Source organism: Pocillopora damicornis, chromosome 2, assembly GCF_964200805.1.
Source record: "Pocillopora damicornis chromosome 2, jaPocDami1.2, whole genome shotgun sequence".
Lineage (NCBI taxonomy): Eukaryota > Metazoa > Cnidaria > Anthozoa > Scleractinia > Pocilloporidae > Pocillopora > Pocillopora damicornis.
Genome location: NC_142671.1, coordinates 14,231,426 through 14,243,709, shown reverse-complemented (window position 1 = coordinate 14,243,709; position 12,284 = coordinate 14,231,426). Strand labels below are relative to the sequence as shown.

At 38.5% G+C, this 12,284-nt stretch overlaps 1 protein-coding gene across 1 annotated transcript; it reads left to right on the top strand.

Annotated features, from left to right (window-relative positions):
- Positions 1–589: 589 nt before the first annotated feature.
- LOC113677824 (NAD-dependent protein deacetylase sirtuin-1) lies at positions 590–12,189 on the top strand. Its single transcript, XM_027194664.2, has 12 exons — positions 590–989; positions 1,801–1,886; positions 2,413–2,568; positions 3,121–3,273; positions 4,168–4,315; positions 4,986–5,065; positions 5,972–6,032; positions 6,584–6,651; positions 8,317–8,377; positions 8,839–9,101; positions 9,863–10,073; positions 10,268–12,189. Exons 1-12 carry the CDS (start codon positions 674–676, stop codon positions 10,981–10,983), a joined length of 2,319 nt encoding a protein of 772 aa, XP_027050465.2. The 5' UTR covers positions 590–673; the 3' UTR covers positions 10,984–12,189.
- The last annotated feature ends 95 nt before the right edge of the window (positions 12,190–12,284 follow it).

The window sequence follows — 12,284 nt, the reverse complement described above, 5'->3', positions numbered from 1 at the left end:
GGAGAGGCTAATTCCCAGCATGGAGGAGGTATATTGGCATGAAGTTTTTTTTTTGGGTGGTGGGAGGAGCTGAGGATGGCAATAAAAAATAATAAATTGAGATGCTCAATCCATGGAAATTTTCCTTTCCTTCTCTATGCCAGGGCAAAGAAGGACACTTTCACTTGGCTTAGAAACAAATGTGCTGCCAACAGTGTATATCAAGGTTTTCAATCATAAAAAGGGTGTACTATTTTACCATGTAACAAACTCTTAGTGTTAGAGGTGCTGATAGTAGCACATGATCCACAAGTGAGATATGAGTACAAAGAAAGTTCTGTTTGTGGCTTCATGAGGTCAAAATGCCTCAATCAATCATTTTTTTCATGAACAGAGTAGTGAATAGTACACTGGTTATGTTTTCAGTAGGTTAGGCTTAAAGGGAAGGACCCTTTCTGAAGTGACCTTCTGATCTTTTGATTTTCAATCATCTTATCTCCCGATTCTACCCTTTAGCTAATGGTTTTGCTCAATGTCGTCATTGTTGACCTTTGTTGACTTTATAGATTACTTCAGGTGAATCATGTGATTTCCCGCTTCTTTTCTTGTTGGGACGTAAAGCACTGGGTCGAGTAGTCAAAAATATTGAAAGCATGAGTGGTATGCAAGAGCCTGAAACTAGCTAGAATCCAAGATGGCGGATCGAGACGAAATGGACGAATACACCAACACAAAGCGGGTTCGTTTGTCATCTGACGCTTCTCTCGCTCAAAATATTAGCTATAGTGATGATAAAGATAAATTTGAACCAGAAAAAGATTTCAGATTGCAGTTCACGGCAACTGGAGAAGGTGATAATTCGAAAAAGCCGTCGTCTGAGTCTACGTCACGTGAACAACATGTCGGCCACGGAGGACAAGAAAGACGTCAAATTGATGACTTTCCGACTTGTTTCAGCGTAGAAGAAGGCTTAGATGATATTGATGAACATCATTATCAGCCTGTTGCCGGTAATTATAATTTATTTGCTCTTGAATACCCGCAAATTATTACATCAACACGGTTTTTGTATCCGCCATTTTGTTTTTGTTCGTCGGTTTCAAATGGTCGCTTTGAAATTTCACTTCTCAAATCAAAACTTGCTTTTCTTCGAAAAAGCATGCTACTCTGGGCGCTATTGGGAAACCGAAACCCTTGATTGTGGTAGTTAATAAATTTTCTTCACCCTCTGTCCCCTCCATAATGAATACAGCAAATTTGCACAAATTTGTAAGGTCTTAAGAAAGGATTTGCACTTATAGTTATATTGATCTTTGACAAAGAGTTGTGTCTGATCACAAACAAGAACAAAGAATTTCATTGTTATCAATTTCATGGTGAAGCCTGGTTACCAACTCAATATACATACCTAAGCTTCTTAACCTATTTTTGTATTTATTAACTTGTTTAAAAAGTACTATTCTTAAAAACACATCTTAGTTACATTTTAGTGTCAACAGATCCTACTGTATTTAATTAGGCAGGTCCACATCAGCCTTTCACTGACTTTTATTGACCTGTGTTGACAAAAAATGTTTTGTGTATGTATTGAAATCACTTTTGTGACTTGGAATGGTGTTAGAACTTATCCATGACAATCCATGACATTTAATTTCCCATTTCAATGAAAACAGATAACAAAATTATACTTACGGCAATATACCTTGCTTGTGTAACAGATTCGAGACTGACTTTGAGACTTGAGGTTTCTACCTGTGGGTGTATTAAGATTCAAATTTGGTCTTTCCTAATGATTATCATTCCTGGTATTTGCTATATTAGGTCCCATGGGATGGATTGAACAGCAGATGAGTCATGATGTTAATCCAGAGGATATTCTTACCTACATGATACCCCATGCTCAATTGGTAAAACTATTCTGCTTATACTTAACAACTTTTTGGCATGAATTTCTCATGGGATGTGTATGTTTCATTAACTGCTCAAAAATTTAAAAAAAAAAAAACCCACTTAAACTTGCACCAACATTCCTATCCTTCTTCTTACAGTTATAAGTCTTTTCAGCTTGTATCTTCAGTGAAAATTAAGATAGTAATTAAAAGAAAACTTTTTTGAGACCTTGTTATGAATTTATTGGCATTTCAGTGGTTTTTATACAGGTATGTGGTGAATCAACATAGATATTAGAGATGGAAAATGAATACCACTGTGCTGGTGGTAAGAGGCAAGATGATGAGATTTGGCCTTGTGGTTTTCTCTCAGCTATTTTGCAAGTTTTTTTTATAACAGACTATTTGAGGTGACTGGTCAGATACAGCTCTATATACTTGTAGCACAAAATTGGTCTAAAAAATTGAATTGAATATGAAATGTCCTTCATTGTCTCTGGTTGAGTGGTCTTTATTGTTTTCAATGATATTTTCTTCATTTAAGCCTCCCAACCTCGATAAAACAACTTTATGGAAGATTATCATTGACATTCTTACTGAGCCCTCTCCAAGACAAAAGCTTGACCATTTTAATACTCTTGATGATGTTGTGGAACTTCTCAAAGGATCAAAGAACATAGTTGTTTTAACTGGAGCTGGGGTATGTAGCTTTTCTCTCTAGTAAGAGTACATTACTCTTACTAGTATTATATATTTTTTTCAATTCTTATACCTGTGTGCAACAACAATATTCAGTCAATAATTGTATATATTTAGAGGTGAAATATGATGAAAAATAACTGACCAGTTGAGTTCTCATGCATGCCAACTTGGAAGCTGTTTGCAGAATAGCCATATAGTGCTTCTTTATGATGAAGTATGCAAATTTACCCTCTCAAGAGAATCACAAGGTTAAACCATTTACTGTATCTGTATGTTTATTTTTGTGCCACAAAACCCATGGATATTGTTTGCAAAATAACTTAAACTGGTTAAGGTGACTTCACACTCTCACTGATTCATTCCCTTTTGTACTAACACTTCAAAAATCAATCATTGAATCCTCATTGGTTGCATAGTTTGAAGTTCATTTGTTTTTACTTTGGTTTGGGATTTAATTGACGTAGAATCCAGTAACTTTTTGCGCAAATTATCAGATTTACTGTCTGCATTGTTTATGAGAAACTGGATATGTCGTATGATTACATTGTAGGTATCAGTGTCCTGTGGTATTCCAGACTTTCGCTCTCGAGATGGTATCTATGCTAAATTAAGTGTTGAATACCCTGACCTTCCAGACCCTCAGGCAATGTTTGACATTTCATACTTCTGTCAGAATCCACGACCATTTTACAAGTTTGCAAAAGTAAGTTGCAGTCCATTAATTCATTAAATTAGATGAGAGTTTGTCCCAGTTTCTGTAATCTAATGACTCATACAAGTGGGCATGGATGGATGTAATCAGGAGTCTGTCATCTTCCCTTTACATAGTGTACAAATGTACTATATACCATTTAATCCAAACACTTATAATACAGTGTAACAGTTCCAACAGTAAATCCATCTTTGCTTGTTATGAATCAAGGCAAATGAAAGTTTCTGTTTGGAAAGATGGCTCATTGTTTAGGACCTGATTGGACCAGAAAATTGTCAATTTCACTAGGCCTAGCTATTTTCAATATTGTAACAGCAAACATTTAATGAGGATGACAGTTTCTTGCTCCACCTTATTTCTTTTGTTTATTTAACTTACTTCTTGTAGTGAGAATCGCTCACAATTCCCTTCTTACCCCTTTAACTCCCAGGAGTGATTAGCATGTAACTTCTCCATATGGTATCTATACATAATCTCACAAATGGGTAAAGAGAATACCCAAGCTTATCAGGTAGTAGTTGTTATCAGACCTGGGAATTAAAGGGTTAAGAATGAATTAAAAGTTACAAAACTTGTGCACTCTGTTTCAAACAAAGACTGCATTGTCTTAAACATCATGATCCTCCACCTTTAAGAAACAGGAACTGCTTTCATTGCAGGATGATATACTTATCATTTCCCATTTGTGTTTTATAGGAACCACCACCCACTTTTCTGAAATTAGATTGCAAGTTATTTGGGGAATACATGATGGACTTTCATTTAAGCTCAAATTTTGAATAATACATAATTTGTGGAGGAGTGTGTGTTATTGCAAACCACCACAAATGCAATATATTTTATTTTGCTTGCTGGTTAACTTTTGATGCATTATTTTTACCCTAGGAAATATATCCAGGAAAATTTAAACCTTCCCGTAGTCACAGATTTATCAGGCAGCTAGAATTGAATGGCCAACTTTTGAAGAATTATACCCAGAATATCGACACTCTGGAACAGATTGCTGGCATATCAAGGGTCATACAATGTCATGGTTAGCTATGAGAGTGTGATTGGTAAAGCAGGGTGAAACATTTGGAGATTAGATGAGAAAAAATCAAAAGTAACATATGTCCCAATTTTCTAGTCCCTAAGTAACCCTTTTAACATCAAATTTACTCACAGGCTAGATTTTTCTTCCACTTTGAAGTCTTTTTAACTTGAGGTTTTCTAGACATTGTCAAGTATTTTTGAAAGAAGCAAATGCTGGACAGGGCCTATTTCTACAGGACAACATATAATTTGTAGTGTGTAAATGGTTAATTTACTGTGTGGAACAGGAAGATGCAAATAGATCTGCACATGCAACTAAATAACATGGCTGTCCAAGCTTTTCCTTTGCATAAAGTGATTAGGGGTGGAATGACATTCTTTCAAAAAACAATGCCTCAGTAATTTGTGGGGTCTCACTGACAATGTGCTCACACCCTGTACACTCATTGTTGACAAAATATGAATTAAGTGAATTTTTTTGTCCACTACAACAACTCAGTTACTTTTCTGTGGCCTAAAGATGTTGTGCCTTTCTGCTGTCCAGCAGGCATATCATAACTATCTGTAAGCTCTACCACTTGTATACACACAGGCAGAGAACTGAAATTTTCTGTTATTAATACTTCAGTGATTTTTGGAACATAATGTGATAAATTACACTGTAACCACAGGGTCATTTTCTACTGCATCATGTACAAACTGCAAGTACCAGGTTTCTTGTGAGGCCATAAGAGATGATATTTTTAACCAGGTTTGTTTATTTCTATTGTTTTGTTGAAAGAAATTCTCATAGTAATTTTGTTGTAAACGGATAGCATTTTCTAATACATGACACACAATTCAAAAGGAGAAAAATAATTTTTTACATGGCTTTTACTGAAACTTGGTTTGCCCCAACTGAAGCCTATTTGAAGGCATTTTTTGTACAGTGTTAGACTATGAGCAGTCCTTCCTTTTCGGCTATGTCCGAAACTGATTTTAACATTCTACAGGGAGCTCTTGTTGTGATGCCGATGTGTCCCTGAAGCTCTATAGGTGAGGGACTCAAAACTGACTCATGGAGCTCCCATGGTGCATTGATGACATCTAAGAGCTCCTCTCAATTTTTTTTCCTCTGATTTTTCTTTTGACTCAGCAACGGACTTGGCCAAAATGGAGGGACTGCTTGTAGTCCAGTACAATGTACTGGATGATTCAAACCCTGCTTGTGCTTTGCTAATAATTATGAATTAATAGGTGACGCTCTCTCAGAAAGCTTTTCTCAACCTGCTCAGTTACTCGGATGTAACAGAAGGCAGCTTGTAGTTCTTCCAATGTGGACTCCTACATGTATCACTCCAAACTGCGAGAATGTACTAAAAAAGCAGCAGTCTGAATTTGAAATTCAACAGAGACTAATGTTGCACAAACTCAGCTCAAATGAAACCAGTCAATATTTGTCTGTTTTGCACTCATCATTTGATGGACTGGATCTAAAAATGTTAGGACCTTTTGCTTAAATTTTTTGATAGGATTGATTTTCTTTGTTTTGTTGTAACCCTTGATTCCTGGCTTTGAAAGATGGTATAATGTCGTTGGTTATACCACTTGTTTTTGATGTTTTTTTGTCACCTCTAGGCATAGTCATGATGATAGAGTTTTAATGTGATTTTTTCAGGTCATTCCTCTCTGCCCAAAGTGCCCTCAAGATGGAAGCTGTTTTGCTATCATGAAACCTGGTATCCTTTGAACATTTCAGCAAAACTGTATTTGACAGAGACATTGTAGCATGATCTGCACATCAATAGGAAGTTGCATATACATTTTTATATGCATTTTTTTCATATGAAACTACCTCTGGAATGGACCAAAGAAGAACATTTTCCTCATTCTTAATATCCAGGATATTGATGACATCTTCCATTTTTGCACAACTGTTTGTTAGATCAGTAACAAGCAATGCATTTATGTTCCGTGTATTGTTCAATGCTTTGCTTTCAGTAAACCTAAATAGATGCTATCTGGGGCAATTTAGATCTTGCCTCCAAAAGATCCTAATATTTATTAGGATGTAACTTTTAAGGGCTTAGAGTAAGGTTGAATTTTACCCCTTCAGTGTTGTGAACCTTGCTGTGGAACATTTGCATGCTCTTTACGAGAATTACACGAATCTGATTAATTCATACACTGCAGGTGCCACAGTGAATGTTTGTTTCAGAAGTGATTAGGCTAAAAGTAATAGTGAATGAGTTTTCAGAAAGTTACAGGTCTCTTGACTTGAGTGTTTTAGATATAGTATTCTTTGGCGAGAGTCTTCCCTCTGAGTTCTATCACAACTTGGATGAGGATTCAGAAAAGGTATTTATATGTAAAGTGATGGGTTAGTGTTTTTTATGCAGAATATCACCTCATTTGTTTGTGGTAATATTGAGTGAACTACCTTCTGCGATCAGAAGGTAAAGTTAATTGTGCTCTGTCTATTATAGCGATCCCCCGATAAACATCTCATATACATAAACAATAGCCTTCACTTGGCTCGAAAATATGCTTGCATATTTTTTCGTGGACATTATGTGTTGCAAAAAGCAAACTGTTTTCCGGAAGAGAAACTCGTGGAAAACTATGAAACCCGGTGTCACAGGGGATTTGGACCCCCCGCGGATTTGGACCCCCCGGTCCAAATCCGCTAGCGGATTTGGACCCCCCCGGTCCATATCCGCTAGCGGATTTGGACCCCCCTTCGCGGATTTGGACCCCCCCCCCCCCCAACTAAACATTCCTTTTTCGTAACTTGTTCCAACTGCGAGCTTTTAGGCGATGTCCGTTAAAATTTCAACACAAGATTGCGTACTATAATTGACGAAGAAAAGGGCAGATATCCTTTCATTTCTGACACATTTATTTAAGTTGGTAGAATAGCCTACGCATGAATTAAATGACAACAAACTATTGGATTCGAACTATTGAAACTCATACCAAATCCTTTCTTATTCTGTTGCAATACAATTCTGAAGAACAAGTATGAAACTAGTACTACTCTTACTTTACTTCGTAAAGTACGTCATAATAGTGAAAATTATTTCGTCTCAGTATAAATAGTATAATCCTGAACAAGAACGAAACTAGCAATACTCTTACTACTATTACTTTACTCTTTTACAACATGTCAAAACGTTTCTATTGTGAACTGTTGGAACTCAGCTTATTTATAAATGCAAATCAACATCAATATCTTAACAACATTCGTATTTTCTAATTTTTGCGATCATTTAACGGTTTCTAGCGTTCGTAAGTCATTCATTAAGTCTGCAATACTCTGGACTATTGAAATGACGCCTAGATTTAACAATAACGAACGCGTTTCGACTTTGGTGGTCTGCAAACACTACAGAGCCACTCGCCCTTCGGGGCAGTCTTAAGTCCCTCGCAGGCCATGTGCAGCCATTCCTCACACAAATCGCACTGCAGCATGTCGTCCCAGCACTCGGGCATCGAGCAATAACAAAATAGGCCAATGTCGTATTTATATTTCACACTTTTTCAAGAGAACTGGCAAGCAAACAAATGATTTCAAAATTTACGTTTCATTTTCATTCCAGAGGTAAACAACAGACTTACAGCTGCAGGTTAATTAAACGAAAATCTTAAATTGAGACGCAATGCTGAGAAAAAGATCACGTCTACGAGAATGTTTTAAAATAAAAACCTACTTTCTGAAAAAAAAAACTTTCTTTGAAAGCCTACTTTCTAAATTTTTATTATTTCTATTAGGAAGTTATGTATGGTAATGTTTTTACTCAGTTTTGTTAAAGGGGTCCAAATCCGCGGAGGGGAGTCCATATCCACTAGCGGATATGGACCCCGGGGGTCCAAATCCGCTTGCGGATATGGACCGGGGGGGTCCATATCCGCTAGCAGATTTGGACCGGGGGGTCCAATTCTAGGGGGGTCCAAATCCGCTGGGACACCGGCCTAAGTGAGCAGAGTTGAAGTTTCTTGTGTCACTGTTCTGTTCTGTTGTAGGCTGATCTTTTGATAGTCATTGGATCGTCCTTAAAAGTTCGACCAGTTGCTCTGATTCCAAGTAAGTTTTTGTACAATTTATCTGGTCTTGTATATTTATTGTTGACTTGATCGGAAGCCGGTGAAAGCGTAGGATTCCGTCCACGAAAAAAAGGAAATTAATTGAGGGTTAATTGTCTTTTTCCTTCCTATTAACCGCTCACGATTCCGTCCACGAAATAAGGAAATTGATTGAGGAATAACAGACTTTTCCTTTCTTTAAACCGCTCCCAGTTTAAAAGTAACGGCTCTTAGTTGTTGATGCTGACGATTTGTTTTTCATGTGCAAAGCAGTATTGCTTCCCATTGATTTCATAGTTATCGAGAGCAGGATCGCATCAACTCTATATTTTAGTGCACAGTAGTGGCATTTGTGCTATGAGATGAAACCTTGAATTAAAACGATAGAAATTTTAATGATGTATGAATTTCTATCACTTAGTGAATGGTAGTTTTGTTTACCTTTGGTGCTGCTCACTATAGGTCACGTGCCACCTGAGGTTCCACAGGTGCTTATCAACAGAGAGCCGCTTAGACATCTGACATTTGATGTCGAGTTACTGGGCGACTGTGACGTCATCATCTCCGAGCTTTGTCAGCGGCTGGGTGGGACTTGGAGCGGTTTGTCAGATGATTTGGAAATTCCTTGTGTGAAAAGATTGCGATCTTTGCCAGCGAAGCTGACTTCAGATGAGGAACGTATCGAAGAGAGGGGTCACTCGTTGGGAGAGAAAGAAACTTCTGAGGTAAGTAGAATGGATAGGTGTTAGGGCGTTTTTGTTTGCGTGCTAAAGAATAACAAACAACAACAACAACAACAACAACAACAACAACAACAACAAAAACAGAATCAAAGTAACCAGGAAGACCAATTACAAGAAGTATTATTCCAAGGGGCAACAAGAACTCAGATTAAACAACTGTCTCATTTGCGAGAAATTGGGAGTGGCTAAGCTGCGATCGGTTTTAGTTTTCTTGAACAATAACTGAAGAAAATGAAGCAAGCCCAGTACAATCCCGGAGTGCCTTTGCTCTACAAAGACCGGCTGATCACGTGACAATTTATCGGTAAACTTGCTGCTAAAATTTGATGAAGTACAAAAATAGAAAGACTGTGGTGATTCATATTAGTCAATACCGGCCTAATCATCGAGTTTACGGGAAAAAAGAAGTCACGTGATCAACCCTTTTAAAAATTGCTCGAACAAGATTGCTACAAACTGTATTGTTTGTACTTATCAGGTTTCGTTTAATGGTTGCCTTTTCTTTTCTTCAACCAACTCATTCAGTTTTGATTTGGTGCTGCTAGTACAATTCAAATTCGCGGAAATACCCCTTAGGCAATGTTCCTCTCTCTTAACCCCCCCCCCCCCCCCCATTTCTGTTTCTAACCTTACTTTAATCAGTTTTCCCTGATGATGATTTCAAGTTAAAACTAAAGCATTGATTGATTACCAGACCATTGGCCGTCTTTTTTAGACGAAATGTTGATTTTTATACACTGCAGAATGTACCAAACAATGAAGACATATTGCCCGATGAAACGCAAGTGCGAGATGCTGTTAGTACACCCAATCAACTCGACGGTCACGTGACTGTTGGTGAGAGTAGTGGCTGTAGTGACACTGGTAACGAGTTAAACCGAGAGCACCCGAGAGCTTCAGCTAGTGGAGAAGAAAATAAACATCCTACAAACAACGACACAAAATGTGAAGAAGGTATATTTTATATGCTCTTTATAGTTTTGTAGTCTTCTAGGGAAGATCCATGAAACTTAACACATAGCAGCAGTGAAAAGAACCGGATCGACTGTCCTCTGACCTAATATAGATTAACTGGGAGTAGTAGAAACTCCCTCATATTGAGTTTTTTAATTTTAATAATGTTTATTTTCATAACTCATCATTTCCAGATTTTCCCCGGTTCATATTTAAACCGCCCAGCCGTTATATTTTCTACGGTGCCGAATTGATGGACTCGCCATTCCCCTCTCCCTCACCCTCCCCCTCAAGAAACATGACGAGCTTCTTAGATAGTACAAGTGAGGAAAGTGACAGCGACAGTGTGGGAGAAATCGATGATAACGAAGCTGGTGGCGATCAGTTGGATGGAGTGATCGAGGATGTGATAGGAGTTAAAAAAAGTATTGATAATGGCCACCAGACAACAGCAAACAATGGCATGTCACCGATTAATCACAGCGTTGAAAGCGAAAATAACAGCGATGACGGTTTTGGAGAAGGTGATGTAGAGAAGGCACTGGAGACCAGCAACAGTGACGTGACCAAACAAACCTTGTCTTTAATCCTAGGTGGCTTGAGTAGCTACACATGCGCAAGCGAAGAGAATAGTCGATTGTCAGCTGGATCTGATGATCCGGCGTCTGCAGGCTCAGGTAATTCTTGCTGCTTGTCGAAAGCGACGGAGACGCTGTTGACCGACCGCCCCTTCAGTGTGGTTACCATGGGAACAACGCTGACCAAAAGAGAGTGCCTCGAGATTGAACACCAACATCGGTTTAAGAAGACAAAAACAGGAGACTCTGAAGACAGCCAGAGGGGCGATGGTTCAGTGCAGCCAGAAGCAGAAGTCAATGCTACTAATGATGACCATGTGTCGCATTCGTGAGCTAAATCGCTATTTATTCCACACAGAGTCTGAGTACTATTTTGTTGAAATACGCATCGTAATTATTTTATATATAAAGCGCATATTTCTTTTTGACCAAGAGTTTGTAAGTGAAATCTTTACCACACGGAAGTGTATAGCTCAGTTCTAGCTGTTATCATTCACACGGAAAATTATTCTGAGTAACTCCCCATTCTAGCGCATACAGAGAGAGGTAGTGTTCAACGCCGTTACCCTTCGCTTTAAAGTCTCAACGTAACTGATAATAGACGAAGATTTAGGTCGTGAGCAGTAACTCACTGACCACGCTTACTTCGTTTAACCTTGCAATTTTCTTGTCAATTACTCACGAGTTCATGTTAAAGTTCGGCAACTTACTCGATAACCTTTTAATAAAGCCCCCACTAGAGACTCACGAAATAGAGCTCCGTTTGTCTCAGTGGCGTGCCCCAATACTGACCTCAGTCTCTCCCGGGCGCGACTTTCTGCGCGTGCGTGTCACTTAAATCAAAAGCCTATTACGTATGCTACCTCTTGCTTGCTTTCAGCCAATTGTGCTGTTCTATAATTCACGTTTGGTTAAGGGCAGTGACGATGAGAGCTGACTGCATTCGCGGCCATCTTTTTCAGTAATATCTCATCTGATGTGTTTGCGCCAGTACTGAGTGCAACCTTTTTTCTAACTTGGTTCTTCCCCTGGGAAACCTTTGGGATTTGTTTACAAATTCCCACATCTCCGAACCATAACGATTTCCCTGGGTGATGCTTTCAGTAGGAATCACTGCTGCGTAATGAAGTAATTTCCACTCCGCGCTGTAAGTAAAGGTAGCATACGTAATAGGCTTTTGATTTAAGTGACACGCACGCGCAGAAAGTCGCGTCCGCGAGAGACTGAGGTCAGTATTAGGGCACGCCACTGAGACAAACGGAGCTCTATTTCGCGAGTCTCTAGTGGAGGCTTTAGTAGTATGCTCATGTGTAAATGGAAACAAATTTACAATATACAGCATTGTGCAATATTTATCTCTTACCCATTAGCTTGGGAATTATTAGATGAGTTTGAAGCTCGTTGTACGGAACATTAAATTGCGAGAGCCTAAAAAACTGTAAATCAGGTGAAGCTGGGATGGGGTTTGGGGTACAATTTTAGGTGTGACTGCTGTTGCAAAGTATTTGTAATAAACTGTTCGGAATGGGAATTAATGAGATTGTCTCGATGATCAGTGGACATTTTTAAGGTTAAAAGTGTGGAAGAGGAGTTGACGTCATGACAGCAAGAGTTGCAGCGGGACTCTAGCCTG